Source organism: Protomyctophum parallelum (genome assembly GCF_964188405.1).
Source record: "Protomyctophum parallelum genome assembly, chromosome: 4".
NCBI classification, from domain to species: Eukaryota; Metazoa; Chordata; class Actinopteri; order Myctophiformes; family Myctophidae; genus Protomyctophum; species Protomyctophum parallelum.
Genome location: NC_139700.1, coordinates 43,901,632 through 43,922,955, shown reverse-complemented (window position 1 = coordinate 43,922,955; position 21,324 = coordinate 43,901,632). Strand labels below are relative to the sequence as shown.

The window sequence follows — 21,324 nt, the reverse complement described above, 5'->3', positions numbered from 1 at the left end:
GGGAACCGCTTTTGGTGTTTTAACTAAGCATTATGTTATACTTTAGCTATTGAAAAATAGCAGATCTACAAGCTTGTAGATCTGCTATTTTTTTTTAAATCGTAAAAATGCGGCACAAATCTTTGAATATATATTCTTTCAGAGCAAACTTTTTTTTTGTTTCAACGTCAGGCCTAAATGATTTTGAGTTGGGTGACTTTTGTCTCTTTGGGGGTTTTAATCATAGAGTACAATAATTCAACATAAGACAATGGGTCCATTTTTGGTTCCATTATTTTGTTCACCCACGCAGGTCATGCTCCCTCCCCCTGCTTCCTGTAAGTGGATGATAATCTCTCTAGAGGCTTTTCTCATGACTCATGTGTCAGCTGTGCAGGTCGTGTGCAGGGGTGCATATATAAGAAATGGCGTCCGCCCCGGTTAAAGAATCCACACTACACCACTGTACTGGTCGTGTATTAGCGCAGGGGTTCACAATGTTTTTTAAATGGAAATGATTTGGCCATGTCTCGCGACACCCGCCCCGCCCCCCTTCCCCACCCCCAATACAAACTGACTGCAAAAATAACCTTAATAATAGAGAAAATACATCATAAATAAATACTGACACCAGATATAATCATTAAGGAAAGTTTATGCATGTACTATGTGAGTATGTATGTGTACTATGTAAACTCTTCATTTCCATTTCCCAGCCATTCCGTTTTTTTTTTTCTCAACCCACGGGTTGAGAACGCCTGGTGTAACCAAGGGTAGAGAAGGGGGCTCAACATGCAGCCCTGAGGGGCTCCCGTGTTGATGTGTGTGTGCATGCTGCCCATTCCCACCACCTGGCGACGGCCTGACAGGAAGTGCGATATCCAGCTACGTGCGGTCGGATGCAAGCCCTGCCCTGATCCCCGAGCGCGGCTGGCAGGAACTATTGTGTTGAATGGTGAGATGTGCTGTTAGGCCACAAATAGCATTATTCACACACTACAGTTACTTTTCTGGCTGAGTTAACAGTTATTAAAGCTGAGAAGGCGGTGTGAAGACGAGCCATCGTATCACCGGGTCATGTTTTGAGGATATCGCTGATGTCAGAAAACCTCTTTTCTCCATATTCAAACTTGTGTGGTTTTGTTTTCCGTAAATTATACCTGTATATACTGTATGTTGTGTGTATTGCTTTGTACTCAAATTATTGTTTTTTTTTTATACCTGTGTTTGTATGTTGTTTGTATGTCTGGCCTCGTGGGGAAAGATGGTGGGTGGGTGGGGAGGACTGGGAAGGGAGTTGTGGGAGAAAATGTAAAAAAAGAGTCGTATTCTCTTTCTGTGAAAACTGCACATGATCTAACTCTTTGAATAGAATTTACTTAATTCTTTTTTATAGTGTTCCAGTTCCAATGTTGTCTGCTAATTTCTTTGTGTCATCAAGTACAATTCCACTTGTTTAATCTGTACAATCCGTCATTAATGGCACTTCTGCGCTGTCTATACGGAACTTGCCTTATATGGGCTCGTTCTTGCAGCAACGCAGGCATAATAATGAATTGCATTTTAAACGCTTTTCCCAGTGCTCAAGGCACTTTACAATGGTTCATTCATTCATACATTGGGAGGTGAAGTGGCGAACAGTCGACACCAGCATCCTCGCTTCCCACATTCACACACCGATGGTGGCATGCAAGCTCACACCGATCAACTCATTGGAGGCAATGTAGGGTTCAGTGTCTTGCCCAAGGACACTTCGACATGTGGACAGGAGGAGCCGGGAAACCTCACATGTCCAAAACTGTTACTTTTCACGATTCAAATGGAAAGCAATATAGCTTCATGCCATGCTTATACTGCTTGTAGATCTGCTACTTTTTATGCATTTGTGTGACACTGTATAGTATGATCAAGTAGGGCGTTCATTCCCGAAAAGAAAGTTAGAATATGGAGATAAGAGGTGTCCGCCCGACAGCAAAGATATACAGTATATAGATATATATACACTTTGCACAAGCCAGATTAGGTGACTGGAAGATATGTGAGCAATCATGAGTGGTAGGGAAGACAGGATATGAACAGGAATGCAGTAGTTAGAAAACATGCTGTTCTAACAAATACATCCTGTATCCTTGTCTCTGCAGTATGCTGATAAAGGAACACATATCTACATATGATTACACAGCTAAGAGTACTGTGTAGTTATCTATAATGCTTATACGCAGCTTAGCAGTGAATAAGTATAGTTATAAATATTATGTACAGATGTGTACAGTAAAATAAAATAAGTAGTAAATGTACAGTCAAGAAGTAGTGTTGCCAGGGGCACGGTGGCACAGTTGGTAGTGCTGTCGCCTCACAGCTAGAAGGCCCTGAGTTCGATTCCCGCTCGGGGCGCTGTGGGTGCTTGTGGCGTGTTTCCTCCTCCGCGTCATCAGTGCCCATACCCGAAGGCGGGGTTGGCGAAAGGGCCTTTCTGTGTGGAGTTTGCATGTTCTCCCCGTGTCCCCTAGGGTAGGTACCCTCACAAAAACATGCAGTAATCCTGGTCTCTAAACTGCCTCCCCCTGGCCAGCAGGGGCGCCTCATGGAGGGGAAAGGAACTGGTTGGAATAATGTGTTCCTTCCACGTGCTATGTCCAACCAGGGAAACTCAGGTGTAAAGAGCAACTTGGACACTCAAGCATGAAGGAAGCATGTGAGCCCAGGATCACATTAGATGATTGACACAGGGGTGAAAAATGGGTTACAAAAATGAAAAATATAAATTAAAAAAGTAGTGTTGCCTGCTGCCGAATCCATGTTGGTCCTCTGCACTGTCTTTGTTTAATCTGTGATTTATTGGATTGAAGATGGCATTCTTTGTACGTATATAGTTTTTGATAACGGGGGCCATTAAGAGTGTGTCGTAAATAAACACACACATTATTGAATTTCAAGGGGGTCCTCCTCATCGAAAATCTGTAGCATCATAATCATTTAAACCACTTTATGCATACGTTGGCTATTAAAGAAAATATCAGATCTTCGTGCCACAGTAGTACTTAGGCTACTATAACTTTGCGGGTCTGTGGCACAAAATGCTTTGAGAACCACTGCACTATATAGGCCATGTGGGCATTGGGCACCCCCATGCTGAGTCTATTTTTAATCTTCACTGAATCTCTGTGGGAGTGGAGAGGGAGATAACAGGATGAGAATGGACTGGACTGAGCTCAACTGTCTGTCAGCAGCCAGGCCGGAGCACCTACACTACACACACACACAACATGAGGAAACAGCTGGCATGTGTCTATGTTGTTGTTGATGTTGTTGTTGTTGTTGTTAATGCATTTCCTCTGTAGCTGCTGGGCCGGGCCGGGCCGAGCAGAGCAGAGGCTTGTGAAACTCACACATGGAGCGAAGAAGGTGCGAAAATTGGAATGCAGCTGACATCTGCACGCAGCACACACAGTGGGTGGCTGTGGTGGAGGCTTTGGTCTGCAGGTGTGTGCGTGTGCGTGTGCGTATGTGTGTGTGCGTGTGCGTGCGGCTGTACACTGCAGCTGGGCGTGTGTCTGAATGGACGCGTGCGTGCATGTGAGTGTATGTGAGCAGGGTGGGTAAAAACTTAGAACACCCAACTAGAGTGTGTTAGCTAAATCCCCTTTTATAGCCATAATCTTACTGGCTACCTGGGCGACAGACAGACAGACATGCATTTTGGACAACAACAGGCCCCGACAAACTAGAGACCACACAAGCTGGACAAAAGATCTATCCAGCAGCAGCACCACCTGGGAGAAAGTCCTGTTTCTGTCAAACGGTATTAAGTGATATCCTTTAGTGCCCTGAGCACGTAAGCCCAGGGCTTAGAGACTATAACGTATACCGGCAGGCAGGTGCCCACTAGTCTAGAGAACCCAGGACCCAGGACCCATGTTCTGTTTTAAGCCAGCAGCCGTGACACGGGGGGGGACATTTTAGTGGAATCCAAACATGTCACGAGTGGGGGGAAAGTGGGGAAAGGCTTCCGCTGGGTAAACAGCTAAAGTAATCTCTCTCTCTCTCTCTCTTGATTACAGTGTGTAATCAGAATGCTATTAGCAGCAGCAGCGGCAGCAGGGCACGGCTTGACAAATGAGTGTGCGGTATATATATGGATGTGGTCACGGCAGCAGACAAAATAGAAAGTGGAAGTGGCTGGAAAAACATAACATCATTATCTGGACTTTGGCCAGGAATGTTTTACACATACACACAGCTGGCACCAAGTCAACACAATCATTACTGAGTGATATTTTAAACAGAGCAAAAGTACAGCATAATACGCGAGGTTTCCAGAAACCTACTGTCTCTGTATACAACATTACACATCGATATCAAATCTGTCTGGAGCCGTAAGTCTGGGTTTTACTTCATCAGACGATGGTATCACACAACAGAAATAGGGGGTGCATATAGTATTACGCGGATGGATGTGTTTCGCCGCCAAGCCTTTCTACGTGCTGAGGAAGGCTCAATGTCCGTGCCTCTTCAAATTGAAAGTAGAAGGACTTTAGAGTGCTAACTATTATTTTCTTTTAAATGGCTGAAAGTGCCAGTGAGAGAGCTGTTTTTTTTCCTTTGGGTCAGTCAATATTGACCCTGCTGCTATACGTTCCACACAGAGAACGTGTGGAAGGACCATCGATCATGGTTAGCGTATTTGGGTCGTCGTCACCCTTTCACCAGCCTCCAGTACAGTGCCCTGACCTGACTTCTTTATCCTCACACTAGTAAACCAGGGGTCTTCAACATTTCTCAGCCAAGGACCCCTAATCTGAGAGACAGATGAAGCAGGGACTCCCACTGACTACATATTTTATGAAAGTGTGGTGCAACGTTTCATAGCTTCCATGCATAGCTTCATAGATTTTGGATTTGTTTCACTATCACCAATGTTGTGTAAATTATTATCTTCTCTATTAATTCCTGTTAATCTGTCATTTCAGATATTTAGCCACAGCCTCAACGCTAAGCTTGACAGTTGGCTCTGTACTTATAGTTCGCTCTTTCATCTCTCTTTTCTCTTTGCCAAAAATATCCGATCTAGCTCACAGATAGATTGGCTATTATTGGCCAATGTTCCCCTCACTCCTCTCAGAATCCTATCGCACGAAGATGTGGAGGACCCCCCGTTTTTCCCCTTTCTTTTCCTTTTTTACCTTCTTTATGATGAAATCCTGATCTGTTCTTTGTCTATAATAGAAGTGTCTATTTGTACGTCTCTAAATGTTTTGATGAATTGAACATGGTGGACCCTCAAGTGTACTGCTTAATTGGGTCGTCCACTCACAGTTAACAGTCTTTGTATTGAGTTTGTGCTTGAAATGTACTGTAATTCTGCAAACTGTTAATAAATATTTCAATCAATCAATCAATCAATCAAACCCCCTGTAGTAACTCTGAGGACCCCCTATGGATCCTGGACCCATGGTTGAGTGCGTCTCTCTCAGCTAGGGGGTCCTTGTACTGAAAAACGTTGAAGACCTCTGCTTTAGGGTTTAGTACTTCGTCCACCACTTATACTGATGTATCGTGCCAAGGTTTTCTCTGGCAACCAGGCGGAAGTATAAAATAGGGCTTTAGTGCTTAAAGACCCATTTACTTTTGGCCATAAAGAACAGATTTCCAATGTTGACCACATGTTCTTTTAGCCAAACAACGGCATCGTAAGACGAGGTGTAAATAATGAGGCTTTTAGCCTAAACATCTGCATCTACTGTACAGGCTGCGATGGGATACCAGGCCTATTGTTGTACACGGCTACACACAGCTCCGTTTAACCGGGATAATGCAACTTTTTTTTTTTTAAATCATTAGCAAGTTGCTAATGATTTTTTTTTTAATGACTTGTGCAAATGTCCGAGGTGCACACCTCGGACATTTGCCCCCACATTCATTAAAAGTGAAGTCATAATAATGCACGTCTTCCCAGGAGCTGCCTGGAAAGGTTTCAAGCAGGCATTCCAAAAATGATTAAGCAGATTCGGCTAGCTAGTCGCTAGAATAAACGGCTCCCAGATGGCTGGAAGCCGGCGTTCTAATCTCTGAATGGCAAATTAGCGATAATGAACAGTGATTCCGGCGAGTGCTTTGCGTTTGAGATGTTAAGATGTTTAAGTCACGAACATGATTTTTACATGCTGCGGCTGCTTTTCTGGCAGGAACAACATGACACCTGGTTGAGCGCTGTGGTGTGTAAAGTAACTATAAGTGCATGAGTACTTTAAACAAAAGTTTTTTTTTTTAAAGGTTAAATCACTATATTCTGATAGTAATCATAATCATTGCTATAGAGCACCGAAGTCTGACGTCAATATCGGTAGGGGGCGCAAATCCACGGGTTCATGTACTTTTTATTTGCATTGTAATCCCCATAGGGGGATTTTAGATCGCCTCATATGAGAACTGTGTTGGGAAAATAAACATGTCATCGCGGCCGTTTCACTCGTATGGATATGAAGAATCAACTGACTGAGAGAAAACGCTATTGTTACTGCTGCTGAATTAGTTACATTTTCACTAGAAACAGACTGTTTGGAAGCACTCGTTGATTAATCACTCAACAGCCCTGTACCACCTGTTTTGAATTTGCACATAATGCAGGAGGCAGCAGGATGTTGTGTTACTGAAAGGGAGCACTTCCAAACTCCAACACTTTTAAAAATCACCTGCAAGGAATTTCTTGACATAAAGTAGCATGATAGAAAGAGCATCATTCAAGCTTTTCGTACAGCTGCAATTTGAGTGAGTTTGACATAATTTAATACAATTAGATAGGACTTTGTCTGTTTGGATGTATGGGCAGCAGTCGTTGGCAAATTGCGGCTAGTTTCCACCCTGTCATTAACTTGTGGAAAGATGACCGCCGTGTGCATATGGTCTATTGAGTATTCAAACATGAGTATTCTGAACATTTTGAGCATCTCAGGAAATCTGTCGCACAAACAGTTTAGAAGATATAGAGCCATGTTTGAAGTAGCTGTCTGGTGTGGTCATTTCCGGGTATTTCGCCCCGGATAGAGAATTTTTCACAGTTCCCACGTTGTTTGCAGCGGTCATATTAGCCAAGAACAGTAAAGATATTCTCAGCTAAATGAAGGGCATACAGTACATATCTTAGCCAAGTCCTAGAGTATATAATTATGAAACGATTTTAAGATGACCCCATGTTATTCTCCATAGAGAAATTACTTCCGTGAACCAGGGGAGACCAGGGGATGTGACGACAGGACTTCGGTCTTCGGCGCTCTATAGAGTGTTTGTTAAGTGTCTCACTGTCTCTCCAGCTCTTTAATAAACAGAAAATACAATTTCAGCCAATCAGGAGAGAGTAGACATTTATCAGCCAAATTTGTATAGTGTTCCAGTTCCAATTTTGTCTGCTCATAGATGGTCGAAAAGTGGGCGGAGCAACGTCGCCCGAAAAGATAAAAATTATTCATCAACTTGAGACACAATGAGTACATGAGTTAAATACACTTTTACTCAAGAATACCGACCTTTTACTTGCAGCAGAGTATTTCTACATTGTGGTATTGCTACTTTTACTTAAGTAAAAAAAATATTGGCACTTCTTCCACCACTGCACCTGGTGGAGTGGAATGCTTTGAGTTTGAGTTTTGAGTTTTGAGTTCGGGTCGAACAACAACACAGAGAAGCTGCTGCCCGGTTTGATTTTGACCCATTGAGACGTTTGTCGACAGAGCGTGGATGTCAGCAACATGCCACCGATGTGGGCGATGACAGCCGGTTGACTTTTCGTATTCCCCAAACTCTTAATGGACTGTAGCATTAACTCCCCAGGGGGGTTGGTTTAGTTGAGAGGAAACAGTGTGAATGTTCCCGAAGAGGCTTTGGTGGAATTTTTTCCCACAAGCCTCTTTCATGTTCATATACCACAATTACAGACTACTGTACATGTGGGAACTGCTCTTATGTCAAGTGTGTTATACTATCCGGATTGGGAAACACTACAGTGTCTCTGCTATGATGTAGTAATACTTAATTATGGTGCTGGCCTCGCCCCCTCTACACCAAGGAGAAGGTGTTGGAGAGAGAGAGAGAGGCAGTCCATAATTAGGCATCTGAAATTAAAAGTGGCAGCCGCCATGCTGAGGGCGATGACATAGCGGTAGTTTTCCCAAGACACTTTGTAGTATGTAGTAAACATTCTTCGGAGATTGTGTAATGAGAAGGCAGCTGTGCGGCGGCCTTCTTCCTCACGTAGATGGAGATGGGATAGGGAAGGGGGTGTGTGTGTGTGTGTGTGTGTGTGTGTGTGTGTGTGTGTGTGTGTGTGTGTGTGTGTGTGTGTGTGTGCGTGTGCGTGTGTGTGTGTGTATGTGTGTGGGCGTGCGTGTGTGTGTGGTGTGTGGTTTTCCCAATGGAAACATTTATTTTATGTAAACCGTGCGTCCGTGCAACTAAAGGATTAGCGAATCATTAGCGAATGATCGGTGGAGAATATACATCACAGCTAGTGCACGACGACCGCTATAGCGCTGACGTCCACAGCTGGGAACCGTGACAAGCAAACAGTATTATCGCGAAGACAAAACATCCTGCAATAAAGTTATCGGTGGGCTCAACCAATGTCGGACCCCGGCGAGACAAAAAGGAATGAGTAATGTCCCCGCGAGTTCAATCCCTTCATTATGTGTCGGAGCTGTAAAACGAGGGGGATTTAAACGTACGTGCTGTCGTGGTCTTCTTCGGCGGGCGTGCCGTTATTGTCCTGCGAACACTCTCCTCCGGGGCCTTCTCCTCCGCCTGAGTTGGTCCTGCGGAAGGACTGGCGGGACCTCCGTCTGCGTTCCCTCTCCACCTCCTCTGCGTCCTCCATGCTCCTCTGGGCCGTGACCCTATGGAGGAGAAAACCGGGGGAGGGGAAGAGACGAGACATTGTTTAATCCATTTTGACCTGGGAACGATTTTGCAAATGTCTTCTAAATCCTGACTGTTTTCTTGAAAAAGCAGTTTTTCTATGTCAGTCGTTCTCAAACACTTTCATGTCACTTTTCACGATTCTTCAAAAATAGCAGACCTACAAGCTCTGAGTGAGTATAAACTTCTTTATGTTGCAGGACCCCCAGAATTATATTTGGCTGCGTGGGTCCTGCCTTCTGCAAATATTTTGTTCCAGGGACCCCCCCCCCCCCCCCCCCCCAGAAGGAAAGATTTGAGTTAAAAATGTTTGCTTTAAAAAATATACAAAGATTGGCACACATTTTCATGATTTATTTAAAATATCTTTATCGTGACGCACACACTCATATATAGTGTAAAGGAAATCTAAAATGACACAGACGCTTTCCCGGTTTTAATAGGTTATACCACCATCCCCCCCCCTGTTTTGAACAAGAACCATCTTTCAAAAGGATGACACCGATATTCCCTGAGTCATCGTCCAATTACACCGGCCTCTTTGGCTCTCCCTCCCAATAAGATCTTTCTAAACAATGGGCGCCGTTAATTCCTGAAGATGCTTCAGAGAGTGAGCGGCGGGGGCCAATGGAACATCTGGCTCGGGGGAACTTGATGCTCACCGCGGAGGAGCCATGACATCCCGGGCGGGAGGACATCGCAGACACGGCAGCATCCTCCCCTCGTGTTTATGTCTACCATAAACATAACGTAACGCACATGATGTAGTCACACCGCATGATTGTTTGTATTAATTACTGATGGAGCCATCTGCACTTTGGAGGGGAGTTTGGACTACTGCTTACGTGGCTCTTACACTGGTTTTGACAATTCCACTTTGTCAGGCTTTCCAGACAAAAATGTAATTCACGAATTGAACGAGCATATTGACAAATTCAATACACATTTCAGCCAAAAAAGAGTGTAGTAACAGCAACAGGCGTAGTACAGCAGTGTTGAAGAATAATATTCTGCAGACAACTTATGTGTGTTGTTGTCGTCTAAATGACAAGATAAATGTAACAATTTCATTACTCTATCTATGCCAATAGAAAGTATACAATTTTAGACTCGGAGGAGAGACGAGGCACAAGAGGATTAACTGGTCAATAGGTTCCAGCTGGGTACCGTAGCGTAGAGCGTATACGTGGTGTCGGGTTGCTACACTCACATTTGGCTTCTGGGCCAATTAAAGCAGCCCGGGTCACTAATAGACCCCTAATGGATCCCAGGCCAAGCGGTACCACCTGAGACTCCATCTGTTACAAACACTGCATGGCCCCCCTTTTATTTTTTTACAGCATAGCTTATAATCAACGTAGGTGGGATGGATGGCTCAATATAACCCTTCACCCTGAACGTCAGCGACAACAACCTTTAGTCTTGAAATGTGGTTTCAGGACCTTGTAGATTTTTTTATGTGCAGATACAAAGTTGCAACTTCTCCCCTCTCCCTAACATACACCTCTAGTCTACACAGGATTTGATCAAAGAAAGATAGAAAGAAAATCATAAGGGGGGTGGGGGGGGGGGGGGGTATTATCTTAACCACTTAAGCCCTGGCCTATATACTTATGGCTTAGAATAGCCATACGAGCTCGCAATGTGTCGCGGTGCAATGCGTCTTGAACTTGAACTCGAAGTGTGAGCTCTCTCTCCTATATGATAACATATATTTAATTAAAACTAGTTGTCAACCACATTAACCCCGGCTTAACATAGATTTTTAATTAAATTGTTAAGCTGTGATATTATCAAACATACAAATATGAAAACATATCAAATGTATTTAATTTGGTCGAATCTATGGGAACCTGAATTTGATCAGTCTGACCAGAAACAGAGATGAAAATGAGCTGCAACTCTTTTTCATAATCTTTCCTGTGTTCTCATAGCCGTTGCGTCATCAGTTTGCCGTCACGGTGTGAGGCGGGGGGGGGGGGGGGGGGGGGGGGGGGGAGGGGTCAGGGGTCGACATGCAGCTGGGTGTTGGACCACGTTACTCATGGTTTCTCTGGACAATAGTTTTGTGTGACCTCAGAGTCTGTGACATCATGACATCATGTGTGGGTTAAAGATCAATGCACTGCAGAACAGGATCATACACTTCATTTTCTAGGGTTTTGTTTTGAACTTCTTGGCAGAGTAGAGGAGCGTATGTTGCTACATACTGTACAATGATCGACAGAAAAGCTACGCTGCAGAGATGTATTTGAAAGTCAAGTTATCAGAGGGCTGACCGTACCATTTGTTTTTGTTGCATGTCACCCTCGCCATGTTTCCTGTCTCTCTTAGTTGTGGGCGGATGGGTTGACTGATGGGTGAACTGGACTGGTGGACGAACGCTCATCTATAGAGTAGACCAGTGGTTCTCAAAAGTCAGTGTTCATTGAGGGGCTCTAAATTGACCTTTACAGGTCTGTATAACTCAGTACGAATGGAACCAAATGGACCCGTATAACCCATCAGGGTGCATTTGGTTCCATTCGAGTTGAGGGGAGTTCTTGAAATGAAAAAGTTTGAGAACCAATGTTCTAGACGGATCATAGACGCCACACTGTAAAATATATGAATTCTAAGTAGATGTCAGTTTGCAGCTGTATCTCGTTTACTAGTTTGTTTTGGCATTTTGACACATCATGTTGGGACATAGTGTAACCAGCCTGCGGGCAACTGGGACAACCATCCTGATTTATTTAAAGGGGAGGGGATCTTAAAAGAAAACCCCAATGCTATTTAACCAAACCTACATGTGCCTGCTCATTATTTTTTACCCTATAATCAACCTTGTGGGATTATCTCATATTTGGCACTACTAATGTCTGAGTCAAGATTAAGCGAATAATTCTGCTAATAAACGGAGACAACGGTGAAATGATCTGGATTAATAACGTCTTTGCTTCTGCTCTCTCATTTGGTGCCTCACTGATGCAAATCAACTCAAATTATTGTCTCTCGGTCCTCTTCGTCATCTCAGGTCACAGCGGGGGAGAGAGAGAGAATAAACCTCTTCCTCCCTCAAGTCCTTCACAGTAGTGAGAGAAGACGACGTGCCAGGGAGTCTGGTTTGAATTTATTGGACTGATGTGTTGTCTCTCCTGGCAGAGATGCAGCAGCTTCATCTCAACGATGAAGAAGCATGCAAGGCAGCAGCAAAGAAAATACCTAACATAGTGAGTGTTCAAATTAACCACATGGTCCCTATAACGTTCCTATTCTGGGTCTTGTCTTAATAATATGACAAGCCCCCAGAATAGACAAATGTTTGGCAGGAGTTATTTTAGCGTCACGCCCCTTGTGCACAACTAGGGAATTGACGTCAAATGAGTTTGTTGGGAGCTACAAAGGAGCATGCTTCTTGCGTGGATTTGGCTCCTTTCTTGTGGCTCGGGAGCTTGAAAATGGTATCTTTGGACAACCGTGTTCATTTTTCACGTTGCAGCCATGGGTCCCCTGCGCTATTATACTTAACCATAGTTTTGCACCAGGACAGAAAATAACATCACTGTGTGTACGATCCATCTCACAAATGCTGACAACTGCGCCGCGTTGTCAGCTTGGAGATAGATCGGCTATTTTCGGGGAACCGATTTATAGACGAGGAAAAATGAGGGGCCGAAGGAAAGTATAGAGTAGACCCCTGAGGGAGACACCAGTCAACAAAGTATATAGGATTTAAAGGGTGGGGGATGTTTTTCTTTTTGCATTTGTGCCAAATCACGAACGCAATGAAAGGGAATGCTTTCTGTCTTTTTGACTGACTGTATCTTTCTTTTTTCTTTTTTCTTTTTTACTGCTTGTAAAGTTTCACGGCCGAAGCTTGTCTGAGCGTGCCGCCTTCCTCTTGCAGAGTGCTTCCGAGGCGAGCTGAAGACAAACGGGCCCCGGAGGGGTTTCGTGTTAGGTGTCACAGGTGAGTGTGATTTCAGGAAGTGCCAAGTGCCATCAGATAACGTGACCCAACGCCACAGCTGTGTGCCAGACATCTGTTTTTTGGAGCAACGGATACATATCGTCGGTCTAACACAACGTTAGAATATGTAATGGAGATAGGAGGATTCTGCCCCACAACAACGACATAACTCGTATATCGGTGTGCTTTTCATCCGTTTCTCATCCGCTTTTCATTGTGTACGTGGTCCCACAATGTGGCTATTGTGGTGGAAAGGTCATACTCATTGCTTCCCTGTGAACTATGAAGTCAGAATGCTGTGTGCGCGAGACACATTTACAGATCTATTTTTTATGCTCTCTCAGAGTTAAATGAACACTGGATTTTAACGGTGTATCCCTGTCCCTGCGCTACCCCATCATTGCGTGTTTTGTGGAAATGCGGTGTGTTAAATGTTCCAACCAGACTTGGAAATGTCACCAGAAGTCTCCGCATCACTAGCTATTATCGACAGTCATCAACCTTTTTACAGTGGAAAAAGGTTACGACTCCCAAATGTCCCACTTGTTGAAAGCTAGATACTCCACCACCACGCCAATGACGATGACTCATTTTCACTGACCCTCTTGTGATGTGGAGCACCTGGGTGGTGAAGGCGGAGACATATACTGCACACTCAGCCAGGACAGTGGTGGAAAGTAACTGATACATTTACTCCAAGTACTGTACTTAAGTACAATTTTGAGATACTTTTACTTTACTGGAGTTTTTCCAATTTTCTATACTTTTACTTCTGCTCCACTGCATCTCAAATATTATACTTTGGGGGGGACTTACTTTGTAGATTGTTATTATATATTATTTAAACTAGCAGATTTGCTAGATCGACATATAATAACTTGAAATGGGATATTCTGCATAATGAGTATTTTAACTTTTGTTACATTTAGTACATTGGTATATTTTGAAGCCAATACTTTTGTACTTTTTACTCAGGTACATTTTGAATACAGGACCTTTACTTGTAACAGAGTATTCCTCCATTGGAGTATTGATACTTTTACTTAAGCGGTCTAAATACCTTTTCCACCACTGAGCCAGGGTTCATGGCAGGACAGGAAAACACTTGATGACCTGGAGTCCCTGTGTACATCAGAGCTTTCCTGTAACGTGCCGAACTCACAAGCACACAGACACAGAGGCAGATTTTCGTACCATTTTGGTGAATACAAGAAAGTTGTATTCCTACATGTCTCTAGTTTATTATTTTGGTATGATACATCTCCATTCAGTAGCTTAACCCATTCTGACCGGGCACCATTTTGGTGTTAGCATCATGTTATGCTTTATCTATTGAAAAATAGCAGATCTACAAGCTCATATCGCGCCACCGAGTGGCGCGATACGAGCTTGTAGGTCTGCTATTTTTGAAAAATCGAAGAACGACTGACATTTTTAGAATCTGATCTCAGGTCAGAATGGGTTAATCAGACCAGTGTGTGTCCAGTGGAAACCTCGTATGAATCTGATCTCAGGTCAGAATGGGTTTAATGCCAGTTATTGCCAGTTATACTGTATGTGACCATACCATTAACAGAAAGAAGGTAGGATGTCCGCACACCATTCTTAATGCTCCCACTAGTATTTGATTTAAGATTCAACGTTTCGACCCTATCAGGTCTTCATCGGGAATCAACCCTTATCAACCTACGGCAAAATTTCCCAAATTTCATAATGCATGGTGTCAAACTAGGGGGTTTTCATGATTCTGAAACACTCCTTGGCCTAAATTCGGCCATAGCCACAGGTCATTTGTGGCCATAGCCACATTTGTGATTTTTAGCCTATGGACTGTGTTTCGTGCAAAACTAATGCTTAGAATGGATTCAGAATAATGAAACCCCTAGTTTGACACATCACATGCTACTTAAAGTATACAGAAATGTTGAAAATGTTGCCTTATATACAGTATGTTGTTAACAGTATATGGTTTCATATAACTGGCGATAACTGGCATTAATAAGCTGCTGAATTGGGAGATGTATCATACCAAAACATAAACTAGAGACATGTAGAAATACAAAAATACAAAAATGTTACGGTCACCTTAGGTGGTACCAATTCGTCAAAATATCCCTATTGGCGCCTGCACTATCAGGGCTTTCCCTGCAAAGAGGAATCCGTGCCCAAGTTAGATAACGTTGCCGTCGGCCGGCAGAAACATCTTATCTCCATAATTGTAAATGTTTTCACGTTAATTAGCTGTTATTTGTCTATCAACAAATCAATCACTAGTATTGCCCCTACATCTAATAATAGCATTCCACTCCCGTCTCCCTCAGGAATAAAGTTAACACGGAGACACACTGCCTTTATGGTTTAGAGTCCCGAAATATAAGAAAAACAGGCTAAATAACTATTTTGTACACCATAGTCTGTTCTGCTTTCTGCTGTTCTGCTTTCTGCTGTTCTGCTTTTAAACCAAGAGGATGTGTTCTATGTTGTTCTTGTTCCTGTCTGCTCTGTGATTTGTGTCCTGTAATGTATCTTTTGGAATGTATTGTGTCTGTCTTGTCTGTAAACTCTGTATCTTGAACGGTGACGTCATGGACGCAAAGAAATTCAGTGAAAGCTGACAATAAAGTTGTATCGTATCTTTTACTGTTGTGCATTGTCCAGAGGCCCTTCATTCAGAGCTAGGATCCTCTGCACACACCAAACACACACTGATACTGTATTTGCTAGATACTGTACAGTACACTCCGCAAATAACATCCGCTTTCCAAGCACATAGATTCCAGACATAGTGATAAGGGACCTTATCACTATTTCTGTAATCTATACGCTTCTGTATCCAAGCTTGTCATTGAGATTATCACTTTATTGTTTTGTCAACAAAATGTTTCACCGGAAGGAGAGCAAAAAAAGACGTCTTCACTCTTAATGAATGGCACCTTTCTATGTAAAGAATACAATGCTGTTATTATGGCATGGGGACTTGACCAGAATCAAAACATGTTGGCCTTCTTTGTGTGTTTGTTGCAAAGCCTGCAGAGGTCTGGGGAGGAGGAGGAGGAGGAGATGGTTGGGAAACGCTTGTGAGATGATGTCATGGATGTCTTAAAACAAGTTACAACAGCAGAGGGTACTGAATCACTCTCAGGCCCAACTGCATGTTGACAGTACAGAAAGAGAGAGAAGCTATTCCCAGAAGCACATGTCACCCAAAAAACAACCTTGCATTAATTCATTTCCACTGTAATAGAAATTAAACAAAATGCTAAACAGTTACAACCTGATTTCTATATCACTGCGCAAAAAGCATGGAATATGGATGTGTATATTACAGGATCTCCCATTAAACTTTCCAACAAACTCCGGTAAACTCCCGAATTGTAACATCTGCACCTGTAAATTACCGTATATTACTGTATATGCCTGCTAAACTTAAGGTTTACGGGCAAATCCAGTGCCCATAATTGCCCATTAACTCCTCTTTTCACGCAGTATTGCCTGTTTGATTTGTTTGAAGTCCCTCCTTTGAGAGTCTATAGCCTCATGCTATACGTGTAGATATTTTCCGTGTACAACACACACAGTATACATTTACCGCACTTGATTTTGTTGAATCTGTTCACCAAAAACAGCCAATCTAACAAGACGTTCACACCGGTGAGCTTGTAGATATTTGTGTGTTTTGAGTGTTCGGCTATTATGACATTATGCCCACATTGCCAGGCTAAGTTTGGGAACTTGTGAGTGAATCCCACGTGATCAGTCTGGCAATGCCAGGCTATGGATGCCAGGGTTCACTTGGCATGATGGTACTGTCAAGTACTGTATGTCACAAATGTCTTGACATTTCGTTCAAAAAGCAGCTTTAAGCGCTTATATTTTGTCACTGGAGACACACAGGGGTGACGTCCATGCAGGCCAGACAGGGTTGTACACACACAGTAGCCAGGAAGGGGACCATGGCTGGCAGTGTACCAGGCTGGGGGTCCGTCCCTCTCCGCTGGGGGTCCCTCTCTGTCTCTGTAAATAAAAGCTGTCAGACAGTAATCACCATGTTCTGGGTTATGGCTGTGTGTCTGACCCCCCCTCCCCCCCTCCTCCCCACTCCTCACGCTGAGCTCAAATGGTCCACAGCTCATTTCCTACAGAACCAAAGGTCTGAGGGACTCAGAGGGGGGGGGGGGGGGGGGGGTATGTGAAATGTCACTTTTTCACCCAGTGAGACTGAGGATGGAATGTCCTGGTAGACATGTACGACGTGTCACCCAGAAATGTGGTCCAATGAGGGTTCAATTACTCAATAAATCATTCATTGAAGCCTATAAGAGCAAACTATGTAAACGTTATTGAACAGCAGGGGGGGGGGGGGGCTATCTTGGCGGACCGACGGCTGAGCAACATTTCCACGTTATTAAACGGAGTGGGAGGATAGATTGGACAGAACTATGCTACCTGCTGATCGCTATGACATTCCAAGCATTTCTAGAGTGATGGCAAACCAAAAACCACCTAATCTACTGCTAATCTTTGCTGACCAAGCTTGGGACAGATAAGGACAGTACAGCTCTCTCTCTCTCTCTCTCTCTCTCTCTCTCACTGTAAGCAGAGCTGTGTGACATTGCATAGATTCATAGAGGCTATATTGCATACAGGGAAGACTATCTTACAAAACTAATACGGCAATTGTGCATTTTGTGTCCAAAACAGTTACACGCGTCACACATCCATAGGAAAGGTTAGCTTGGTATAAACCTTTGAAAGTTGACAGTAGCGTTTCAATGTTTTGCCTTCACTTGGTACAAAACCTTTGTGACAAATAGCAGCAATTTGTTCAAATGAAATTCTCTCTCTCTCTCTCTCTTTCTCTCTCTCTCTCTCTCTCTCTCTCTCTCCATGCCCACCTCTCTGTAATCAGAGTGACATGACCCCTGGAAACAGGAAACCCCGTGCTGTTTACTTTATTTCCCCCTGTCCTAAGCTGACAACCTTCGGTAAAGCGGCAAAGCCCATAGGGGAGGGGCAGGGGAGAGGAGGCAGGGTTCAGTGCCCCCTTCACTCAGCAGTCAATCCCTCCCAACACACACACACACACACACACACACACACACACTCCCCCAACATTCCAGAGTGAGTACCTTATCTCTACATATCATAAACAGAGACTAGTGTGGTGGATTTAGGGGTCATGGGTGCTCAGGAGAGGAGGGGGATTATAGCCAATGTGTTTTTGATGCAGGTTAGCAGAGGAGAACACACTGCTCTGCTCTCCCACACTATGCTATACTCTCTCAGAGTTGCCATCATGTCTGCTTTAATATCATAAGTGGCTTGTGTTTTTCTGTAAAGTCGCTTGGAAATATTGGTAGTTGCGTGTTGCGTTTATTTATTTATCTTTGTACATACTGTAGTGTAAACGCTTATTTTGGGCTTGCTTCCTAAATGTTGCTTACGCATAAACCAGTGCTTCTCAAACATTTTCATGCCACGGTCCAAAGTGTTTTGCTTTTTTTTCTCCAATATGTTTGTTTGTTTTTGCCGATGCGACAAGTTGTGAGCTTGTGGATCGGCTATTTTCAAATATCCGATGATGATGTGGCCTAGCGTCTCTTCTTTGGGGCTTGTTTCCGTAGACTTGGCTGTTCTCTCTCTCTCTCTCTCTCTGTCTCTTTCTACCTGGATGCTTCCTGAGTGACATCACCATCGCAGGCGGTTTCGGAGCCATCCTGAGATCAGAGGCGATGTCAGTGCAGGGTAAGAGCTTTCTCTCACTTGGCTGATTAAAAGCAGGCCAGCAGCTCTGCATGCCTGACTGCCGCTAAGCCGCTCAGACGAATGGCAGAGGATTGGGATCAAAAACATGTTTTTTGGCCTCGAGCCCCGCCTGACGTTGGATTCTGCCCAGAGAGAGTGAGACATTCGGGTGAGAGTTTGAAATTGTGTCGCTATATCCGTTGGGAGCACTGATGAATGAATATACCTGTGTCACTTTGGAGTATCTCCTTACACTGCAGGAGCTGTCATAAAAATAAAAACTGTGCTTGTTGTCACTATGAGAAAAAAGTTTAAACCACATGAACCCTAGCATCTCTACATTCTGGGCATGTCACAGAGTAGGTGAACATGAAAAATGAATGAACATTCAGCAAAAATGAATGAACATTCAGCAAAAACACTCAGAAAACCTGGATTTCTCTGGTCTCTAAACTGCCTCAAATGGAGGGGAAAGGAACTGGTTGGAATAACGTGGTCCTTCCACGCGCTTATATGTACAACCAGGGAAACTCCCACCTGTCAGGTGAAAAGAAGCGGACGCTCAGGCACTGAAGGAAGCATGAGATCAGTTCGTTGCTCTCCCCAGGTTGGCAGAGCGCCCAGGATTACATTAGATAATTGACACTGGGTGAAAAAAATGGGTTACATAATCGTGGGATAAATATTATAGAAGAAAAAGAGGAAAACCCACATTTATGAAAATTCAGCAAAAATAGGTTTCACATTAGGCAACAATCTACAGGCTCACACAATGCCTTGTGTTGCGACTCACGTTATACGAGCTTGCACATCAGCTATTTTAACCACGACGGACAGTACTACAAAGTAATAGTATACAAGGTTCAAGTGGTTAAACAACCAGGTATCATCAGTGCTCTGCTTTCACCATGGTTTTGCCTTTCAACCAGCCCTCCTCGCTCCCGCAACATCCACCAACACGACTAAAGTCTGTCTCCGGTGAGTCTTTCAGACTCTGACTCACAGGTTGATAAATCCGAAACAACGACAGACAGACGCTGACGTATTGCGAGTGATCCAACACTTTAGGGATGAAGGAGGAGGAGGAGGAGTATCTGTGGGAAGGTGATGTCATTCATCTGTCTTCACTCTCCCAGAGTGATGCCATCTGCTGAAGTGCAGTGGATTAGTACCTCTTATATACCGCCATGGCGGTCGCCACTTCACCAAGCGGTTATCTTCTCTAACGTGCAATTCATTACATCCTCAAAGCTCACTGCTATAGCCAAGCTACCGTACTACATCATGCCACAAAGTTTACATAAAATGTGATAAGCTTGAGTGGGGTTGAGCACATTTGAAAGAATCATTGCAAGTGTGTGTGTGTGTGTGTGGGGGGGGGGGGCACACACCAGTAGCTCAGGATAAGATTGCATGCATTTAGTTACCACCATAAATATAAGACGTCCATGTGGTATGCACTTGTCTTATCAGGTCTTATCAGGTTCACGGTACGGAATAGTAGTAAGGTATAACAGGCGCGTATAGCGTGGATCAAAATGATTGACTGGGCAAATTAGCGTTGCGTGGGGGGGTAGAGCATCCCCGGCCGATAGGTGTGAAGTGTGAACAGTATGGGGGGACCATTTAAAACAAAGGCAGCTTGCATGCTGTGGTTTGCTATACTAAACAGAAATGTGCATGAACGACCTCAGGCTGCCAAAGTAGGCTATCTTTTGTTGTTTTTCTTGTTTTTTTCGCCCCCTCTCTCTTCGAAGTTAGACTGGGCCTGCTCTAAACTGACTGGGCCATGGCCCGCGTGGCCCAATGAACCCTACGCCGGGGAGGTATAATGGTCGATAGTTTCTGCAGCTAGTCCCGCGGGTTAAAATCCGACCCAGACTTTCTTTCTCCCCCTCCTCTCACCTCCGGATTTATAGTGTCTCTTGTCTCCCTGTCAGTTAAAGCAGCACTATGTAACTTTCATCCTCTACCCCGGATTTGAACCCGGTTTTTACCATTGAGCTAAATAGAGCCTGTCTGCTTGCTCAGGGGATAAATTAAATCCTGACTATCAGTTCAAAATTCGTGTCAGATCCTGGACATGACCTTTGACACAATCTAAATCTATTGTATTAACACAATCTACCATATATACAGATTGGACATGACATTTTATTAATTAATAGTTTGTATAGAGCTGTAACTTTAGAGATGGTAAAACTGGTAGTATAGAACTGTCGAAATTAGGTTACAGTGTAAAAAGTGTTGCAGTGACTTCTTCTTTCTAGTTTTCTATTCTATACTATTCTACTCAGCTCTGCAGTTGTAAAGATGTACCCTGTTGAGTGAGAGAGATTTGGCAGGACAGAGAGAGAGGGCTCAGAGGTTGATCCTCCTGGACACCACACACTCCAAACAACACTGCACAACTGTTATAGAGAGCTCTCCTGATTCACCTGAAACAATTTTTCTTACTGTACTATATCGTACATGTCCAAAACTGTCACTTTTCAAAATGAGCAAAAGTAGCTTGAACTACAAGCTGGAAATGCGCCTTGCTTTGAGTGTGTACAGTATGTATTACTTTTGATGCTTTTGGTGTGACGCTCTAGTATGATCACGGTGTGGCCATTAATCATAATGGTCATAGAGTTTCTGCCCGACAGCGATGAAATACAAAACGTAAATTCTATTCAAATTCAATGTATGTCTTGAATGATTTAATGTTCATAAATATGCATGCCTAGTAGTGCAATGCA

The 21,324-nt window shown here is 43.7% G+C and overlaps 1 protein-coding gene across 4 annotated transcripts in view; it reads right to left on the bottom strand.

Moving 5' to 3' along the window:
* The window catches only part of lsp1a (lymphocyte specific protein 1 a), a 53,651-nt gene that overhangs the window by 28,739 nt on the left and 3,588 nt on the right, over positions 1 to 21,324 (bottom strand). For all 4 annotated transcript variants that reach the window (XM_083763920.1, XM_083763917.1, XM_083763919.1 and 1 more), the window contains exon 2: positions 8,697 to 8,864. In XM_083763920.1, coding sequence (XP_083620046.1) covers positions 8,697 to 8,864 — 168 coding nt within the window. The remainder of the gene's footprint in view (positions 1 to 8,696; positions 8,865 to 21,324) is intronic.